The sequence below is a fragment of the Diaphorina citri genome, unplaced genomic scaffold (genome assembly GCF_000475195.1).
Source record: "Diaphorina citri unplaced genomic scaffold, Diaci psyllid genome assembly version 1.1 scaffold318, whole genome shotgun sequence".
NCBI lineage: Eukaryota > Metazoa > Arthropoda > Insecta > Hemiptera > Psyllidae > Diaphorina > Diaphorina citri.
Window position 1 is genome coordinate 195,657 of NW_007377753.1, and position 21,006 is coordinate 216,662.

At 35.9% G+C, this 21,006-nt stretch overlaps 2 protein-coding genes across 2 annotated transcripts; both read right to left on the reverse strand.

Annotated features, from left to right (window-relative positions):
* Nucleotides 1–1,425: 1,425 nt before the first annotated feature.
* On the reverse strand, nt 1,426–6,167 carry LOC103507501 (titin homolog). The gene is made up of 7 exons (XM_026822337.1): nt 5,463–6,167; nt 4,863–5,044; nt 4,385–4,572; nt 4,144–4,255; nt 3,490–3,509; nt 2,665–3,000; nt 1,426–2,273 (listed from the first exon to the last, which is right to left on the reverse strand). The coding sequence occupies exons 1-7, from the start codon at nt 5,610–5,612 to the stop codon at nt 2,062–2,064; spliced, it is 1,200 nt and encodes a 399-aa protein (XP_026678138.1). The 5' UTR covers nt 5,613–6,167; the 3' UTR covers nt 1,426–2,061.
* Nucleotides 6,168–10,328: 4,161 nt separating this feature from the next.
* On the reverse strand, nt 10,329–21,000 carry LOC103507502 (golgin subfamily B member 1-like). Its single transcript, XM_026822338.1, has 2 exons — nt 18,064–21,000; nt 10,329–15,040 (listed from the first exon to the last, which is right to left on the reverse strand). Exons 1-2 carry the CDS (start codon nt 20,861–20,863, stop codon nt 10,329–10,331), a joined length of 7,512 nt encoding a protein of 2,503 aa, XP_026678139.1. The 5' UTR covers nt 20,864–21,000.
* Between the last annotated feature and the right edge of the window lie 6 nt (nt 21,001–21,006).

Here is a 21,006-nt window from a genome sequence, read left to right on the forward strand (position 1 = left end):
ATAGCAGGGCTTAGCTTTCTCTCTTCTTCTGTCCTATCTACTCTTTCGGTCAGAAAGGTTGGCTGCTGGGATAGGCAAGTCCTATTTTAGGCGGGCACGCCTTTAGCTTGGGCGCCGGATCGCCGACATTTCCGTCTGCGGCGATGGTTGGTTCGAATTGGTCCGACCGATCCGACTGATTTTACTTGGCTATGAAGGAAAAGGCACTGTCCGCGGTTCTGCTGGTAGTCAAGACTTTAGCAGTTATAGCTCCCTCTAAAAAAAAAAAGTTTAGTTCCTTTTTATGTTAAAGGAAACTTTTCGACGTAACCCGAGCTCCGACAAAAGCGATAACTTTAATTAAGCTTAATTTATCCTTTTAAGCCAAATTATGAGTTCTTTTGCCCTTCCGTAACCCCAAAAAATCTAATTATTGGATTAAGAAAGTAGGTATTAAATTTCATTAAAAACTTCGCACCCACCTAAACTTTGTTTCTTTTTTAGAGGAAAAAAAATCAAGGTAGGTACTTTCTCGCTCTATCTGTATTTCTTTATCTCTCTCCCTATCTCTCTCTCTCTCTCCAACCTGAACATTTTTACTTTTTTTTTTGAGGTTTGATAGAGCTAACTCTAACTGCTAAGCTCTTACAGTCTTATCGTTCCGAAAACGAAGAGAGAAGAAAGACAGAAATAAGAGAAAGCCAGCCTTTCTGAACGACGAACATTATCCGTTCAGATTAAAATCCTCTCTGGGCGGGAATCAAACCATCGACCTAAAGCTTACAAGGCTGGCGCCTTACATTCCAAGCATTTTTAGCATTTTTTTTTTATAAAGAGGTTTGACAGAGGGAACTCTAACTGCTATGGTCTTATCGTCCCGAATTCAAAGAGAGAAGGAGAAAGCCAGCCGTTCCGAGAACGAACATTATCCCATCAGGATAAAATCCGCCCCGGGCGGGAATCGAACCCGCTGCCTAGCACTTACAAGGCAGACGCACTACCAACTAAGCTAACTAGGCTGGCATTTTTAGCATTAATTACGTAGTACACAGCTAGGTATATGTAGTAAAATTACCATAAGTAAGTTGTGTCTCAAGGAAAAATGATCACCAATGTACCTAGATACGTACATATTAGGGTGAATGTACCAGTAGTCGACTTTACACCAGTAGTCGATCACTCGGTCATGTTTAGTTAATTTTAAGCTATAAACGTATTCTGGCATGATGACACCCCAGCCGCATTACTCAAGTATTGATTTACTATCAATTCGTTTATTTATTTATTTATTTATATTTTATTATTACTCTTGCTTTTATGATTCTATTGTTGTTATATATTTTTTTTTTTTTTTTATTATTATCATTATTCTTTTTCTCTTTTTTTTGTATATGTTTTAATGTTCTAAGCAATGTAATTGTACCATGGAACAAATAAAAAAATTACCAAATTACTTAAGAAGAAAGTACGAATTACGAAAAGAAAATCAAAGTAATCAATAATTAAACAAGTATTATTGCCATCAGCTCGTTAACACAAAGAATCTGGAACTTGGAAATTGAAAATGGTCTTTGGCTGTTCCCTGTACCTGTTAGTAAGCGCAAGTAATTTTATTACAATTAAGTTTAATAAAGCATCATTTTGGATAACTGACTGCGCCAAAATTGAAGCAAATTCAACAGTGATTCCCAACCGGAGATAAATGACAGGCTAATTGCTAATAAATATCAGGCTATTCGCCAATACCAGCCATCGATCGGATCGGTATTAATCCTCGTTTGCGGGGTTTTCTTAAAGCCACAGCCACAAAAGGGGGCTGAGTTTCTCTCAAAAGGTTAGGAACCAATGCTTTACAAAAAGTAAGCAACCTATGCCAAAATTGAAGCATATTCAACAGTACAACCTACAACCTAGTACTAGGTTCAGAAAATTTCTCTGGCCATCCAAAGGGGCAATTGCTCGAGCATCATGAGCACGTTGCCCTCTGCAATGATGTTAGACGAAATGTTTTATTAATGAAAAAAATATACTTTAAGACCTACCTATGGTAATACACACATGAGTAGAGATACCCACAAACTATTAAAGCGCAGGATATTCAATGTGTAAATAACGACTTACGCGAACCGTTACGAACGCCCGGTCCGATCCGTAGATGTTCCGAGCGACGATGAAGTAGGTTCCGTTCTCGTCGTCCGTTGCCCGTTTCAAGGTCAGTCGTACGTAGTCGTTCACCGTTTCAGTCATGGTTCTCGAACTGGTTGTGATGTCCTTGATGCCTTTCATCCAAGTCACTGAAATAAAAAGGGTCAATATTAGACGCGTCAAGTTGTTGCCACAAATGATAACAAAAATATGTCTTGTGTGTAACCTCTAACTATACTTATCCTTCTATTGTTCTTCGAAAAGTACCTCCATTTTGAAAGGGACAGGGTTGTAGTTTACAAACTAGAAGTGGATGAGGCACAGAAGAATTGCTGCAAACTCTTGAAAAAAGTGTGCATCCGCTCGTATAATACAACAGCTTTGGGAAATTGGGTATTGGAAATCACGCCTTCTCATTCGAAAATTTGTCAATTAAGATTACCTTTTGTTACTTTGCTGTTCGTTGTTTTTGTGCACCTCATTTTAATTTGTCAATAAAACTGGACACGGAAATATAATAGTCGAGAAATTTGCGATTACCTTTGGGTTTGGGTGAGCCTGCCAGTCGGAATGAGAAGGAAATGTCCTCGCCCAGTGCCACACTCATCATAGTGTCAGGTCGGGTGAGGAACATAGCCGGCTTCTCATGCTTCACCGCACCACTGGACACATTGATAACGTCCACTCTGGCAAACGTCTCGGTGTATCCGTACTCATTGGACACCCGACAAGTGTATTTGCCAGCCTCCTCTGCTGTCACTCCGGATAGGATGAGGGTGTGCAGGTTGTTTGAGTCTTCGATGTACTTGAACCGGGGTGAAGACTTGGGGAGCGGAGTGTTGCCCCGCAACCAGATCACTTCAGGCTTGACGTACCCTGAAAATCAAAGTTGAGACATTCATATTTCTCTTTACAACACATTCAAGGTTCTCTTTGGAAACTGCTGCAAATTTGATCTCATATAGCTGGTACTTTAAGGATTAGATTGGAAGTATGTTAGGGTAATGCTCATTAGGGAATTTTGTGTTTTAAGGGGTAGATCAGATATGAAATTTTTCGGAGTCTGACGTATAGTAAAGGACAAAAATTGAGCTCGAGGGGGGGGGGGGGGGCAAATCAATTTGAATACTTTGGTAATTAAGTATGTTAAACTAAGTTATGAGTAAGTTGTTACTAAGATAATTAGGTACACAAATTAATAATTACAGCAGACGCGAAACCCCTGATTGGGAGACGTGGATGTTAAAATAATTATAATTACCAAATAACTCAAGTTAATGAAGCTATTAATAATATTAATATCCATCAATTATTATTATTTGGCAAAATACAAGAAATGTTCTTGATAAAACGACAATTTTTAACCAACAAACAGGAAGGAATAACTAATGAGAGGAATGTCATAATGGACGGACAGTTATAGCAGCGAAATAATGAAGTGGACATTAAAGATAGGCTATTTGAAAGATCCAATAAAAAAATGTAAACGCTGTTCAACACTTGAGAGAAAACAATCAAAATAAACATAAACACGGTGATATTAACATCGATGTTATACTGAAAATCAGTTCACGAGAAGTAGATAGACTCAGCAAAACTACTCTCAGCAGAAAAGATCGAAAAATTGCTTTCACAGCTAACAAATTTCTAACACGGTCACCCACACCAAAATAGACCTAGTGAGTCTTTTATACTGAATTAAAATTAATAATATTGTTCTCTCTTGTATGTGTGACCCAACCAACACAAATAATTTCGGAAGAAGAAGAACTGTCTAAAAATAACACATTTGGAGGAAGATGAGAAAAAAATGTATGTTTTCGAGTTTGTGCACATAGTGTCCGAAGTGAAGATATGTTTAATAAATAGATAAAAAAACACCCTCACAATGTTACAATTTGAAAAAAAAAAAAAAAAAAAAAAAAAAAAATTTTGCACAAGATAGACCAAGGTGGAGAAACCAGAGCAGGTTTTGGACCTTCACGGCCTGTATAACCGGATAACTAACTAACTAATTACCTGTTGATGGGTCGAATTGGGACGTTGTCCTTGAGCCAGGTGATTTTGGCCGGCGGGAAACATTTGACGCGACATTCCAAGGTCAGCTCGTCGTCGAGGAATTTGTAATTTTCTGTAAGAAAGGAAAGACGTCTCCAACATAATGTGTTTCCTATAATATGTCAAAATATATAAGACCTTGGTTAGAGGTTAGACTACGTACATATGTAGTATCTAGCCTCAGTATAATTTGCTCCTTTACCTTTGATCAGCCTGCTGAATACAGGTCCCATGGGTGCGGGTTCAAAGTTGGCGTAAACTTTGACATTACAAGAGGTAGAACTTCGTCCATACTTGTTCCGCGCCAAACATGTGTACTGCCCCGAATCATCCAGCTTGCAATCTTTGATCTCCAAAGTGGCGATATTATCACAGAAGAACGCCCGATATCTGAAGAACAAAACATAAAATTACTCTAATAAAAAATCTAATAAATGACATTATACAAGTCCGTGCTGGTTTTGACAACAAAGGAAAATTACCATGATTTTAAAACTTTTATTTTCCAAAAATATCATTCCAAACAAGCTCACCAGCATGTAGTGCAATAGTTCTAAACAAAAATGGATGCGGCACACAAGGAATCAAGAAGAGACCGCCTTGACATAATAAAGCTCATCAGCATTTGAGCCAGAGGTATTTTTAAGTAAATAAGCCACAAACACTACAGGCACACTTACCTTCTTACATCAGAGAAAGTGAGAATGTTTTGACCATCCTTGTACCATTCGATCAATTCCGGAGCATAGTACGGAGCGTACTTAACCGAATCCTTGGTGTACAAAATAGAGCACGATAAACAGAGTGTGGTTCCTTGAGTTCCAGACTTGTCAAACAGCCTCTGCGAGAACTTGGGTTTGGACTGAAATATGAAGAAAGTAAAAATAAAATTATAAAATAAAGAATTCAACTGGTAAACGGAATGCTGCGGCGGCGTTCCATCCTCGCCAAGGAATAAAAATTTATAGCAATTTGTTTGTTTTATAGCAGTTTGTTTCAGAGTGTGGTGAAAACCTTACCAACTTACTCGTACGTCATATGAGGGAAGAGCCAATAACCATGTTTAAAGGCAGTGCAATAGTCCTAAACTAATATGGACGCGGCACATAAGGGATCAGGAAGAGACCGCCTTAACATAATAATAAAAAATAATAATGTCATATCTCACTGGCAGTTACATTTATGGCAAGCGTGTGCCTGCATTTTAAAGATGGTATGGAGATGGTATGAAGAAGATAGAATAATAAATTAAATAATATTACGTAGATTTGACTACTTACGTCCAATAAAGCAGATTCATTGGTGTAGAAAGCCTTCTCCACATCTCCTACTGCTGTTTTGGAAGTGTCTCCACCAAGATCTCCCGATGTGCCGTTTACTTCTTGGATTATTCGCTTCCTGGCCATCACATCTTTACTAAACTCGTGCATGTATGGATGTGGTAGCTCACTGGTATCATCATTGGAGTGTCCGTTGTGAAGTTTGAAACTATCAGGTAAGAATTGAGAGCGTTTCTTCTTGTCTTGAACCTTTTCTTCGTTCGCGAGCGATTTGCCTTCGACATCAACTAAGCGTGTTTTGTCAACTGACTCAATAGTTTCAGGAAGTGACACATTTCCATGTCTTTCAGAAGTCTCTACAGAACTTTTCCAAATAATCTCAATGTCATCTTCATTTTTCACTGATTTTCTTCTTTCAGCTCTGCTTTTTGTTGGTTCCCCATTTTGAACTTTAGCATCATCTATTGTTCTTTCGTCTTTCTTAATAGCTTTTAATTGAGAATTTTCTTTATTCGTAGATTCCAATTTAACATGATCTTCATTTTCCTTTTTGCCATTCTCAAATGTCCGCTTAGTGTCTTCATCATTCTTTTTCTCTTCCTTTCTTTCTGTCCTTGATTTAGCCTTTTCTCCTGCTTTCTTCTTTTTATCGGCTTCCAATCTAGCTTTCTCTTCCTCCTCTTTCTTCTTTTTCTCTGCTTCCAATTTAGCCTTCTCTTCTTCCTCTTTCTTCTTTTTCTCTTTTTGCTCTTTCTTCCTTTTCTCTTCTTCATCTTTCCTCTTTTTCTCAGCTTCCAACATAGCCTTCTCTTCTTCCTCTTTCTTCTTTTTCTCAGCCTCCAAATTAGCTTTGCCTTCTTCCTCTTTCTTCTTTTTCTCTTCTTCCTCTTTCTTCTTTTGCTCTTCCTCCTTTTTTTTCTTGGCCTCCAACTTAGCCTTCTCTTCTTCATCTTTTTTCTTTTTCTCAGCTTCCAACTTGGCCTTCTCTTCTTCCTCTTTCTTCTTTTTCTCAGCCTCCATCTTAGCCTTCTCTTCTTCCTCTTTCTTCTTTTTCTCAGCCTCCATCTTAGCCTTCTCTTCTTCCTCTTTCTTCTTTTTCTCGGCCTCCAACTTAGCTTTTTCTTCTTCCTCTTTCTTCTTTTTCTCGGCCTCCATCTTGTCCTTCTCTTCTTCCTCTTTCTTCTTTTTCTCTGCCTCCTCTTTCTTCTTTTTCTCTGCTTCCAACTTAGCTTTTTCTTCTTCCTCTTTCTTCTTTTTCTCAGCTTCCAACTTGGCTTTTTCTTCTTCCTCTTTCTTCTTTTTCTCGGCCTCCAACTTAGCCTTCTCTTCTTCGTCTTTCTTCTTTTTCTCTGCCTCCTCTTTCTTCTTTTTCTCTGCTTCCAACTTAGCCTTCTCTTCTTCGTCTTTCTTCTTTTTCTCTGCTTCCAACTTAGCCTTCTCTTCTTCCTCTTTCTTCTTTTTCTCAGCTTCCAACTTAGCCTTCTCTTCTTCCTCTTTCTTCTTTTTCTCAGCTTCCAACTTAGCTTTTTCTTCTTCCTCTTTCTTCTTTTTCTCAGCTTCCAACTTGGCTTTTTCTTCTTCCTCTTTCTTCTTTTTCTCGGCCTCCAACTTAGCTTTTTCTTCTTCCTCTTTCTTCTTTTTCTCTTCTTCCTCTTTCTTCTTTTTCTCTGCTTCCAACTTAGCCTTCTCTTCTTCCTCTTTCTTCTTTTTCTCGGCCTCCAACTTAGCTTTTTCTTCTTCCTCTTTCTTCTTTTTCTCAGCTTCCAACTTGGCTTTTTCTTCTTCCTCTTTCTTCTTTTTCTCAGCTTCCAACTTCTTTCTTCTTTTTCTCGGCCTCCAACTTGGTCTTCTCTTCTTCCTCTTTCTTCTTTTTCTCTGCTTCCAACTTAGCCTTCTCTTCTTCGTCTTTCTTCTTTTTCTCTGCTTCCAACTTAGCCTTCTCTTCTTCGTCTTTCTTCTTTTTCTCTGCTTCCAACTTAGCCTTCTCTTCTTCGTCTTTCTTCTTTTTCTCTGCTTCCAACTTAGCCTTCTCTTCTTCGTCTTTCTTCTTTTTCTCTGCTTCCAACTTAGCCTTCTCTTCTTCGTCTTTCTTCTTTTTCTCTGCTTCCAACTTAGCCTTCTCTTCTTCGTCTTTCTTCTTTTTCTCTGCTTCCAACTTAGCCTTCTCTTCTTCGTCTTTCTTCTTTTTCTCTGCTTCCAACTTAGCCTTCTCTTCTTCGTCTTTCTTCTTTTTCTCTGCTTCCAACTTAGCCTTCTCTTCTTCGTCTTTCTTCTTTTTCTCTGCTTCCAACTTAGCCTTCTCTTCTTCGTCTTTCTTCTTTTTCTCTGCTTCCAACTTAGCCTTCTCTTCTTCGTCTTTCTTCTTTTTCTCTGCTTCCAACTTAGCCTTCTCTTCTTCGTCTTTCTTCTTTTTCTCTGCTTCCAACTTAGCCTTCTCTTCTTCGTCTTTCTTCTTTTTCTCTGCTTCCAACTTAGCCTTCTCTTCTTCGTCTTTCTTCTTTTTCTCTGCTTCCAACTTAGCCTTCTCTTCTTCGTCTTTCTTCTTTTTCTCTGCTTCCAACTTAGCCTTCTCTTCTTCGTCTTTCTTCTTTTTCTCTGCTTCCAACTTAGCCTTCTCTTCTTCGTCTTTCTTCTTTTTCTCTGCTTCCAACTTAGCCTTCTCTTCTTCGTCTTTCTTCTTTTTCTCTGCTTCCAACTTAGCCTTCTCTTCTTCGTCTTTCTTCTTTTTCTCTGCTTCCAACTTAGCCTTCTCTTCTTCGTCTTTCTTCTTTTTCTCTGCATCCAACTTAGCCTTCTCTTCCTCCTCTTTCTTCTTTTTCTCTGCCTCCTCTTTCTTCTTTTTCTCTGCTTCCAACTTAGCCTTCTCTTCTTCCTCTTTCTTCTTTTTCTCAGCTTCCAACTTGGCTTTTTCTTCTTCCTCTTTCTTCTTTTTCTCTTCTTCCTCTTTCTTCTTTTTCTCTGCCTCCAACTTAGCCTTCTCTTCTTCCTCTTTCTTCTTTTTCTCTGCTTCCAACTTAGCCTTCTCTTCCTCCTCTTTCTTCTTTTTCTCTGCCTCCTCTTTCTTCTTTTTCTCTGCCTCCTCTTTCTTCTTTTTCTCTGCTTCCAACTTAGCCTTCTCTTCTTCCTCTTTCTTCTTTTTCTCTGCTTCCAACTTAGCCTTCTCTTCCTCCTCTTTCTTCTTTTTCTCTGCCTCCTCTTTCTTCTTTTTCTCTGCTTCCAACTTAGCCTTCTCTTCTTCCTCTTTCTTCTTTTTCTCAGCTTCCAACTTGGCTTTTTCTTCTTCCTCTTTCTTCTTTTTCTCTTCTTCCTCTTTCTTCTTTTTCTTGGCCTCCAACTTGGCCTTCTCTTCTTCCTCTTTCTTCTTTTTCTCAGCGTCCAACTTGGCTTTTTCTTCTTCCTCTTTCTTCTTTTTCTCAGCTTCCAACTTAGCCTTCTCTTCCTCCTCTTTCTTCTTTTTCTCAGCTTCCAACTTAGCTTTTTCTTCTTCCTCTTTCTTCTTTTGCTCTGCCTCTAACTTAGCCTTCACTTCTTCCTCTTTCTTCTTTTTCTCAGTTTCTAACCTAGCCTTATCTTTTTCTGCTACCAATTGGGTCTTTTCTATTTCCTCTTTCTCATTTTTCGTGCTTTCCACATTAACATTCTTTTCATCAACTTTGTTCTTCTTCAGTTCTTCCTGATCCTTTAATTTTTTGTCCTTATGTTCATTGGCTTTTTGACTTATTGCCTCCTTTTCGTCTGTTGTTGATTTGCATGTTCCCTCTTTCATACCGTTTTCGTTTTTGGATTCTTTACTCTCTTTATTGATATTGCTTTCAGAGATCTTTACATCCTGTTTATTATTTGTTTTCGTCTTTGGATTGTTATCTACAATACTTTCAACTTTCAAGGATTCATCTTTAGCATTTATCATATTTTTCAATACTTCTTTTTTGAGAATTTCCTGAATAATAGTACCCTTTTTATTAAGCACATTTCTATTTTCTCCACTCAATGGTTTAGAACTTGCTTCTGTCAATGTTTCTAAAATTGCCAATTCTTCAAGAAGAGTAGCTTGTTGTTCTAGTACTTCGATTTGATTTTGTAAAATGTACTTCTGGTTTTCGTTTAGGTTCAAAATTTCCAGGTACATGTGTTCCCTCCTTAATATATCCTGTAAGGCTTTGGCTTTTTCTGTCAGTTCATTAATATTTATATCGTCTTTATTTTGTGTTAGGTCCGAATCATCCCTGTGAGTTCTACTATCTGTTAATTCTTTAAGGCATTTAGCTTTTTGTCCTAAAATTTTAACTTCATCAATAGAAAATAGTTGCGTTGAATCATAGTCCAACGCTTCATATTTAAGTAAAGACTCTATGATATCTGCTTTTTGCTTCAAAAGAATGGGTCGTATTTTTTCCTCCTTTGATATTTGTGATTCCAAATCTATTAAAGATTGAATCATTCTTGCTTTTATCATTGTTTGATCATCTTCGTTGGCTTGTTTTTGTGTATAATCTTCATATAGTGTTGCCAAATTATTCGCTTTCTGAGCTAAAACATTTTGTTGATTTGTAGTAAGCTTTTGTAATTTTTTTAACTTTTCCATCTCTTCATTTGATATTTCTGATTTCAACAAAATATCAATACATTTTGCCTGCTGAGCTAAGCTATTTACCTCATTAAATGATAGACTTGAGGCTGCTTTCTGTTTGAATTTATCAAATTTAATTTCTTCTGTTTTTAAAAGGGATTCAATAATTTCGGCTTTTTGTCTCATAATAAGTTTTTGTTCTTCTGAAGAATAATGGGGGGCATCTTCTAGAAACCCTTGATTAAAATTTCTTTCTTCTAAAGTCAGTAGTGACTCAATCAATTCAGCGGTTTCTGCTAATTTGTTTCTCGTTTTTGTTCTTCTGATGAATATTGGGGGTCATCTTCTAGAAACCCTTGATTAAAATTTCTTTCTTCTAAAGTCAGTAGTGACTCAATCAATTCAGCGGTTTCTGCTAATTTGTTTCTTTGGGAATTTAACTTCCCCATTTCGGTTTCATTTGACAACGTCTCGGCAGAAAGTTTCATCACATTCTTTATCTCTTTCTTTTTCTGCGATAACTCAGATATTTGCGTCGGTGTAAGTTGTTGCAATGCTCTCACATGTAACAATTCTCCTTCTCCAACCTCGACATTCAATAGCACTTCAATAACTTTCACTTGTTGCATCAAGTTTTCAATATTTTCTATTGTAAGATGATGAGGCTTTAGGTCTCCGGGTTCGACGCTCTCTTTCTGTAATATACTTTCAATGATTTCTGCTTTTGCAACGAGATTTTCTACTTCATGGGTTTGAGCAAATTGAGCTTCAGCTTGTTTTAGAGCTTCTATTTTTATTCCTTTTTTATTGCATACATTTTCGATAACTTCCACCTCCTTGAGTAGTTTTTCCTTGTCGTCTTGTGACAGGGCTTGAATAGATTTCATATCATTAAGATTTTGTTTCTCCTCCATATTCTTGTTTAGTTCTTTATCTAATGTTGTTTCTGTTTTAAGTAGATCCTTGATTATTTCTGCTTTTTCAGCCAGATGTGTTTTCAATTCCATTGTTATTGGTTTCTGGGCCTCGGAGATTTGTAAAATTTCTCTGATGATATTTTCTTCCTTCGCCAGAGAATGTATAAGATCAACTTTATGTGATAGAGCTTGTTCTTGGCGTACATTGAGTTTTAGCTTTTCCTCTAAAGATTCTTCTTGTTCTTGTAGTTTTCCTTGTAGAGCTACTTTACCAGTGTCTTCTATTTTTGCATAAAGTGTTTTCAGGTCTTTCAGTTCAACGTCCTCTGTTTGCAGCATGTGGTCTATTATTTTTGCTTTCCCAATCAGATTTTCTATTTCATGGGTTTGTGCAAATTGTGCTTCAGCTTGTTTTAGTGTTTCTATTTTCATTCCACTCTGGTTGCATAGGTTTCCGATAACTTCAACTTCTTTCAGAAGTTTTTCTTTATCATCTGGACATAAAGCTTGAAGAGGTTTCAATTCTTTAGAAAGTTCTTTATCTACAATAGTCTCAGTTTCCAAGAGATCCTTTATAATATCAGCCTTTTCAGCCAAATGTGATTTTAACTCAACTGTCAATGGATTCTGTGTTTCGCTTTGCTGTAGTAGTTCTCTGACAATATTTTCTTCATTTACTAAGGCATTTATGAGCTCGGCTTTCTGAGAGAGAGCTTGTTTTTGGTTTATATTCAGTTTTAATACTTTTAATTCTTCTTGAGGTACTTCTGCATAGCACACTTTCTTCAAATCCTCTTCGTACGTCGTCAATGGATTCTGTGTTTCGCTTTGCTGTAGTAGTTCTCTGACAATATTTTCTTCGTTTGCTAAGGCATTTATGAGCTCGACTTTCTGAGACAGAGCTTGTTTTTGGTTTATATTCAGTTTTAATACTTTTAATTCTTCTTGAGGAACTTCTGCATAGCACACTTTCTTCAAATCCTCTTTATACGTTGGCTCTTGTTCATCTAATGTACCTTGCAATGCTACTTTGCCAATGTCTTCTGTTTTTGCGTGAATTATTTTCAAGTCGACCAGTTCCACATCTTTTTTATGCAGTATGCTGACTATTATACCGGCTTTTTCAATCAGATTTTCTACTTCATGTGTTTGTGCAAATTGAGCCTCGGCTTGTTTTAGTGTTTCTATCTTTATTCCCTGGTTATTGCATATTTTTTCGATTACTTCTACCTCCTTGACTAACTTTTCTTTTTCTTCTTGTGACAGAGACTGAGCAGATTTTAAATCATAAAGAACAATATCTTGTGTCTCCTTGAAAGACTTAGTGAGTTCTGCATCTATTTTTGTTTCTGTTTCCAAGAGTTCTTTGATGATCTCAGCTTTTTCAGCCAGATGGGATTTTAATTCAATGGTTATTGGTTTCTGGGCCTCACTGATTTTTAAAATTTCTTTGATGATATTTTCTTCTTTTACAAGAGAATCTATAAGTTCTGCTTTATGTGATAGAACTTGCTCTTGGCTTACATTGAGTTTGTGTGCTTTTAGATCGTCAATGGATACTTGAGTCAGATTCTCTTTATCCAAATTCTCACTACCTTTTGATTGGTCTTGTTCGTGTAATATTCCTTGAAGAGCTTCTTTACTAATATCTTCCGTTCTTGTGTGAAGTTTCTGCAACTCTCCAAATGCAACATTATCTTTGTGCAACATATCATCTATTATTTTTGCTTTTTCAATCAGATTTTCTACTTCATGTGTCTGTGCAAATTGAGCCTCGGCTTGTTTTAGTGTTTCTATCTTTATTCCCTGGTTATTGTATATTTTTTCGATTACTTCTACCTCCTTGACTAACTTTTCTTTGTCTTCTTGTGACAGAGACTGAGCAGATTTTAAATCACCAAGAACAATATTTTGTGTCTCATTGAAAGACTTATTGAGTTCTGCATCTATTTTTGTTTCTGTTTCCAAGAGCTCTTTGATTATCTCAGCTTTTTCAGCCAGATGGGATTTCAATTCGACGGTTATTGGTTTTTGGGCCTCACTGACTAGTAACAGTTCATTGATTATTTTTTCCTCGTTCTGAAGTGAATCTATGAGTTCTGCTTTATGTGATAGCACTTGCTTTTGACTATAATTTAATTGATGTTCTTTTAAATCTCCTATAGGTACTTCAGTTAAACTGTCTTTGTACCGCATTTTTTCATTGTCTTCTGATTGTTCTTGTTCGTTTAGTTTTCCCTGCAGAACTTCTTTATCGATATCTTCTGTCATGTGAAGTTTTTGTAAGTCTCCAAATGCTACATTTTCTTTCTGCAAAATACCTTCTATTATTCTTGCTTTCTGCACAAGATTTTCAACTTCATGTGTTTGCGCAAATTGAGTTTCAGCTTGTTTTAAAGCTTCTATTTTCATTTCTTTTTTGTTGCAAATGTTTTCTATTACTTCTACCTCCTTGACTAGTTTTTCTTTGTCATCTTGTGACAGAGACTGGGCAGATTTTAAATCATTGAGAGCAATTTTTTGTGTCTCGCTGAAGGACTTATTGAGTTCTGTATCTATTTTTGTTTCTGCCTCCAAGAGTTCTTTGATTATCTCGGCTTTTTCCGCCAAATGAGATTTCAATTCAATGGTTATTGGTTTCTGGGCCTCGCTGATTTTTAAAATTTCTTTGATGATATTTTCTTCTTTTACAAGAGAATCTATAAGTTCTGCTTTATGTGATAGAGCTTGCTCCTGGTTTACATTGAGTTTATGTGCTTTTAGATCTTCAATGGAAACTTGATTCAGATTTTCTTTATCCAACATATTCTCACTATCTTTTGATTGGTCTTGTTCGTGTAATATTCCTTGAAGAGCTACTTTACTAATATCTTCCGTTCTTGTGTGAAGTTTCTGCAACTCTTCAAATGCAACATTATCTTTGTGCAATATCTCATCTATTATTTTTGCTTTTTCAATCAGTTTTTCTACTTCATGTGTTTGTGCAAATTGAGCCTCCGCTTGTTTTAGTGTTTCTATCTTCATTCCCTTCCTATTGCATATTTTTTCGATTACTTCTACCTCCTTGACTAACTTTTCTTTGTCTTCTTGTGACAGAGACTGAGCAGATTTTAAATCATAAAGAACAATATCTTGTGTCTCCTTGAAAGACTTAGTGAGTTCTGCATCTATTTTTGTTTCTGTTTCCAAGAGTTCTTTGATGATCTCAGCTTTTTCAGCCAGATGGGATTTTAATTCAATGGTTATTGGTTTCTGGGCCTCACTGATTTTTAAAATTTCTTTGATGATATTTTCTTCTTTTACAAGAGAATCTATAAGTTCTGCTTTATGTGATAGAACTTGCTCTTGGCTTACATTGAGTTTGTGTGCTTTTAGATCGTCAATGGATACTTGAGTCAGATTCTCTTTATCCAAATTCTCACTACCTTTTGATTGGTCTTGTTCGTGTAATATTCCTTGAAGAGCTTCTTTACTAATATCTTCCGTTCTTGTGTGAAGTTTCTGCAACTCTCCAAATGCAACATTATCTTTGTGCAACATATCATCTATTATTTTTGCTTTTTCAATCAGATTTTCTACTTCATGTGTCTGTGCAAATTGAGCCTCGGCTTGTTTTAGTGTTTCTATCTTTATTCCCTGGTTATTGTATATTTTTTCGATTACTTCTACCTCCTTGACTAACTTTTCTTTGTCTTCTTGTGACAGAGACTGAGCAGATTTTAAATCACCAAGAACAATATTTTGTGTCTCATTGAAAGACTTATTGAGTTCTGCATCTATTTTTGTTTCTGTTTCCAAGAGCTCTTTGATTATCTCAGCTTTTTCAGCCAGATGGGATTTCAATTCGACGGTTATTGGTTTTTGGGCCTCACTGACTAGTAACAGTTCATTGATTATTTTTTCCTCGTTCTGAAGTGAATCTATGAGTTCTGCTTTATGTGATAGCACTTGCTTTTGACTATAATTTAATTGATGTTCTTTTAAATCTCCTATAGGTACTTCAGTTAAACTGTCTTTGTACCGCATTTTTTCATTGTCTTCTGATTGTTCTTGTTCGTTTAGTTTTCCCTGCAGAACTTCTTTATCGATATCTTCTGTCATACTTTCAGAAGTCTCCACAGAACTTTTCCAAATAATCTCAACGTCATCTTCATTTTTCACTGATTTTCTTCTTTCAGCTCTGCCTTTTGTTGGTTCCCCATTTTGAACTTTAGCATCATCTATTGTTCTTTCGTCTTTCTTAATAGCTTTTAATTGAGAATTTTCTTTATTCGTAGATTCCAATTTAACATGATCTTCATTTTCCTTTTTGCCATTCTCAAATGTCCGCTTAGTGTCTTCATCATTCTTTTTCTCTTCCTTTCTTTCTGTCCTTGATTTAGCCTTTTCTCCTGCTTTCTTCTTTTTATCGGCTTCCAATCTAGCTTTCTCTTCCTCCTCTTTCTTCTTTTTCTCTGCCTCCAATTTAGCCTTCTCTTCTTCCTCTTTCTTCTTTTTCTCTTCTTGCTCTTTCTTCCTTTTCTCTTCTTCATCTTTCCTCTTTTTCTCAGCTTCCAACTTATCCTTCTCTTCTTCTTTCTTCTTTTTCTCAGCCCCCAACTTGGCCTTCTCTTCTTCCTCTTTCTTCTTTTTCTCAGGCTCCAAATTAGCTTTGCCTTCTTCCTCTTTCTTCATTTTCTCTTCTTCATCTTTCCTCTTTTTCTCAGCTTCCAACTTAGCCTTCTCTTCTTCATCTTTTTTCTTTTTCTCAGCCTCCATCTTAGCCTTCTCTTCTTCCTCTTTCTTCTTTTTCTCAGCCTCCATCTTAGCTTTCTCTTCTTCCTCTTTCTTCTTTTTCTCTGCTTCCAACTTGGCTTTTTCTTCTTCCTCTTTCTTCTTTTTCTCTTCTTCCTCTTTCTTCTTTTTCTCTGCCTCCAACTTAGCTTTTTCTTCTTCCTCTTTCTTCTTTTTCTCTTCTTCCTCTTTCTTCTTTTTCTCTGCCTCCAACTTAGCTTTTTCTTCTTCCTCTTTCTTCTTTTTCTCTTCTTCCTCTTTCTTCTTTTTCTCTGCCTCCAACTTAGCTTTTTCTTCTTCCTCTTTCTTCTTTTTCTCAGCTTCCAACTTAGCTTTTTCTTCTTCCTCTTTCTTCTTTTTCTCAGCTTCCAACTTAGCTTTTTCTTCTTCCTCTTTCTTCTTTTTCTCAGCTTCCAACTTAGCTTTTTCTTCTTCCTCTTTCTTCTTTTTCTCAGCTTCCAACTTAGCTTTTTCTTCTTCCTCTTTCTTCTTTTTCTCAGCTTCCAACTTAGCTTTTTCTTCTTCCTCTTTCTTCTTTTTCTCAGCTTCCAACTTAGCTTTTTCTTCTTCCTCTTTCTTCTTTTTCTCAGCTTCCAACTTAGCTTTTTCTTCTTCCTCTTTCTTCTTTTTCTCTTCTTCCTCTTTCTTCTTTTTCTCTGCCTCCAGCTTAGCCTTCTCTTCTTCCTCTTTCTTCTTTTTCTCAGCTTCCAACTTAGCTTTTTCTTCTTCCTCTTTCTTCTTTTTCTCTTCTTCCTCTTTCTTCTTTTTCTCTGCCTCCAGCTTAGCCTTCTCTTCTTCCTCTTTCTTCTTTTTCTCAGCTTCCAACTTAGCTTTTTCTTCTTCCTCTTTCTTCTTTTTCTCTGCTTCTAACTTGGCCTTCTCTTCTTCCTCTTTCTTCTTTTTCTCTGCCTCCAGCTTAGCCTTCTCTTCCTCCTTCTTCTTTTTCTCTGCTTCCAACTTAGCTTTTTCGTCTTCCTCTTTCTTCTTTTTCTCTTCCTCCTCTTTTTTCTTGGCCTCCAGCTTGGCCTTCTCTTCTTTCTCTTTCTTCTTTTTCTCAGCTTCCAACTTAGCTTTTTCTTCTTCCTCTTTCTTCTTTTTCTCGGCCTCCAACTTGGCCTTCTCTTCTTCCTCTTTCTTCTTTTTCTCGGCCTCCAACTTGGTCTTCTCTTCTTCCTCTTTCTTCTTTTTCTCTGCTTCCAACTTAGCCTTCTCTTCTTCGTCTTTCTTCTTTTTCTCTGCTTCCAACTTAGCCTTCTCTTCCTCCTCTTTCTTCTTTTTCTCAGCTTCAAACTTGGCCTTCTCTTCTTCCTCTTTCTTCTTTTTCTCTGCTTCCAACTTAGCCTTCTCTTCTTCCTCTTTCTTCTTTTTCTCTATTTTAATTCGACGGTTATTGGTTTCTGGGCCTCACTGATTTTTAAAATTTCTTTGATGATATTTTCTTCTTTTATAAGAAAATCTATAAGTTCTGCTTTATGTGATAGAGCTTGCTCTTGGCTTACATTGAGTGTATGCGCTTTTAGATCTTCAATGGAGACTTGAGTCAGATTCTGTTTATCCGACATATTCTCACTAACTTTTGATTGGTCTTGTTTGTGTAATATTCCTTGAAGAGCTGCTTTACTTATATCTTCCGTTCTTGTGTGAAGTTTCTGCAACTCTTCAAATGCAACATTTTCTTTGTGCAATATCTCATCTATTATTTTTGCTTTTTCAATCAGATTTTCTACTTCATGTGTTTGTGCAAATTGAGCCTCCGCTTGTTTTAGTGTTTCTATCTTCATTCCCTGCTTATTGCATATTTTTTCGATTACATCTACCTCCTTTAATAACTTTTCTTTGTCTTCTTGTGACAGAGACTGAGCAGATTTTAAATCATCAAGAACACTATTTTGTGTCTCATTGAAAGACTTATTGAGTTCTGCATCTATTTTCGTTTCTGTTTCTTCTTGTGACAGAGACTGAGCAGATTTTAAATCATAAAGAACAATATCTTGTGTCTCCTTGAAAGACTTAGTGAGTTCTGCATCTATTTTTGTTTCTGTTTCCAAGAGCTCTTTGATTATCTCAGCTTTTTCAGCCAGATGGGATTTCAATTCGACGGTTATTGGTTTTTGGGCCTCACTGACTAGTAACAGTTCATTGATTATTTTTTCCTCGTTCTGAAGTGAATCTATGAGTTCTGCTTTATGTGATAGCACTTGCTTTTGACTATAATTTAATTGATGTTCTTTTAAATCTCCTATAGGTACTTCAGTTAAACTGTCTTTGTACCGCATTTTTTCATTGTCTTCTGATTGTTCTTGTTCGTTTAGTTTTCCCTGCAGAACTTCTTTATCGATATCTTCTGTCATGTGAAGTTTTTGTAAGTCTCCAAATGCTACATTTTCTTTCTGCAAAATACCTTCTATTATTCTTGCTTTCTGCACAAGATTTTCAACTTCATGTGTTTGCGCAAATTGAGTTTCAGCTTGTTTTAAAGCTTCTATTTTCATTTCTTTTTTGTTGCAAATGTTTTCTATTACTTCTACCTCCTTGACTAGTTTTTCTTTGTCATCTTGTGACAGAGACTGGGCAGATTTTAAATCATTGAGAGCAATTTTTTGTGTCTCGCTGAAGGACTTATTGAGTTCTGTATCTATTTTTGTTTCTGCCTCCAAGAGTTCTTTGATTATCTCGGCTTTTTCCGCCAAATGAGATTTCAATTCAATGGTTATTGGTTTCTGGGCCTCGCTGATTTTTAAAATTTCTTTGATGATATTTTCTTCTTTTACAAGAGAATCTATAAGTTCTGCTTTATGTGATAGAGCTTGCTCCTGGTTTACATTGAGTTTATGTGCTTTTAGATCTTCAATGGAAACTTGATTCAGATTTTCTTTATCCAACATATTCTCACTATCTTTTGATTGGTCTTGTTCGTGTAATATTCCTTGAAGAGCTACTTTACTAATATCTTCCGTTCTTGTGTGAAGTTTCTGCAACTCTTCAAATGCAACATTATCTTTGTGCAATATCTCATCTATTATTTTTGCTTTTTCAATCAGTTTTTCTACTTCATGTGTTTGTGCAAATTGAGCCTCCGCTTGTTTTAGTGTTTCTATCTTCATTCCCTGGTTATTGCATATTTTTTCGATTACTTCTACCTCCTTGACTAACTTCTCTTTGTCTTCTTGTGACAGAGACTGAGCAGATTTTAAATCATCAGGAACAATGTTTTGTGTCTCGCTCAAAGACTTATTGAGTTCTGTATCTATTTTTGTTTCTGTCTTTAAGAGTTCTTTGATTATCTCGGCTTTTTCAGCTAGATGGGATTTTAATTCGACGGTTATTGGTTTCTGGGTTTCACTGACTTGTAAAATTTCTTTGATTATATTTTCTTTCTTAATCAGAGAATCTATAAGGTCTGCTTTATGTGTTAAAGCTTGCTGTTGACTGATATTTAGCTTTTCACTATTAAGATTTGAAACATCGCTAATCAGTTTATCTGAGGTCAAATTTTTCTTTTCTTTTTGTTGAGTATACGAATTAAGCAATGTTTTTTCGGATTCAGATGCCATATCTTCATTTATTTCAGTTGGTTTATCGTAACTGATAGAAGTAACACCTGTGAGACTTAAACTTCCTCCATTCAGGGCATTATCAGATGAACTTTGTTGGTCCTTAAGTTTATCAACAATATCCCCCTTTTTACATGTTTCTTCATCACTTCTTGAGTTTTGTGGTGAGAGTGTTTTTTCTCTCAATACCTTTTGTAATTCTTTTGGTGAATAAATATTATTTTCTCCTGTTGAAGAATTTGACTTTGATCGATCAGCGGTTGTAGCCGATTTCTTTTGGAATATTGGTTCTAATACGGTATCATATCCCATAGATGCTTCTTCATTTGTGATCTCACTTATACTTGCAAGAGTTGTGCCTTCGGACATATATGAGTCTTCATCAGAAAACCTTTCATCAGGAAATTCTTTTATTGTTAAAGCAGCAATTCCTTTCTCAACAGATTCAAGTGGTTTAATCAGTTTTTCAACCAATTCCAGAGTTGGTATTTTTATTAATTCAGACATAGGAAAACTATCTTTAATTTTGCTGATACCTATGAGCAAATCTTCTATGGGTTTTGTTATACCCTTTAATACTTCACGAGCTGTCCACTCATTTACAACTGGTTCTAGTGCATAATTCTCTATTTTCATGAGTCCATTATTGAGATTTTCTACAGGTTTTTGTATGGTTTCAAATACATTCCTCGTTATGTCATTTCTTGGGTATTTATTCAATTCCATTAAAGGTGTCTCTTTCATTACAATAACAAGTCTATCTTTTAGTTCTTGTAAATGGTTAGCCAAAGCTTCTAAATTTGTCATATCTTCTAAAGTGCCAGCCATATCCTCACTTGACTCTATTTGACTCTGCATGATTTCTAAAACTGTTTTCAGATCAGATATTGATCGTGTAATATTTTTCATTATGTTTTTATTTTTCGTATCGTTAATGTCAATATATCCCTGATGATCATCCGATTGGTTTTTTATTTCAAAAATAGCCTCTTTGACCGTTTCTATAGGCTCAATCAATGTTTTTAATAAGTCAACTTCACTGTGATTAATTTTATTAATATTTTTGATGAGTTCATTGCTGGGCTCTAATAGATTTTCAATATTAACTAACTTTTCTTCCTCACGAAATTGTTTTTCGATAATTTTTTGAATCTTACTGTTTTCTTTATCAAGATCATTTAAGGATTTTGATATTTTTTCAATAATATGCATTGAATTTTCAGATACAGAGACGGGTGATAGACTGCTTTCGTTCTCCTTTTCATCAAACATTATTCTAATTTTGTTAATTAAATTTTTATTGTCAAAATTATTATTTGTAGTTTGGATATTCTCTATCACTTGCCTGATATTACTGATAATACATTTTAGCTCTGACTCATTCTTAAATTCCCTTCGATCTATAACTTCAAGAAGATCACCCTTAAATATTTCCAATAAGTTATTGATAGAATTATTCGTTTCGTTGATGTCTACTGTTCTGATGTTTTCCAAATTTATTTTCAATTTTTCTACAAAAGGTTGTAATGCTCTAATTAAATTAACTTTCAAAATAATTTCATCATCATCATTTTTAATGCTGTCCATAATTTCTAAAGTGTCATTGAGTGTTGAAACTAGTCCATCGAAAATTTCATAACCATCTTCATTACTTATCGCTCGTTTTTCCTTTGTTAACTTGTCATCTAAAACATCGAATTTAATGTAAAGATTGTTGAGTAAATTAATAG

Coding starts and splice junctions, on each gene's coding strand:
- LOC103507501 (XM_026822337.1), bottom strand. CDS start 5,612: ATGCACGAGTTTAGTAAAGATGTGATGGCCAGGAAGCGAATAATCCAA. Junction 5,045..5,462: donor ATGAATCTGCTTTATTGGAC/GTAAGTAGTCAA, acceptor TTCATATTTCAG/TCCAAACCCAAGTTCTCGCA. Junction 4,256..4,384: donor ATTCAGCAGGCTGATCAAAG/GTAAAGGAGCAA, acceptor CCTTTCTTACAG/AAAATTACAAATTCCTCGAC.
- LOC103507502 (XM_026822338.1), bottom strand. CDS start 20,863: ATGGACAGCATTAAAAATGATGATGATGAAATTATTTTGAAAGTTAAT. Junction 15,041..18,063: donor AAAACTTCACATGACAGAAG/ATATCGATAAAG, acceptor GTATGACAGAAG/ATATCGATAAAGAAGTTCTG.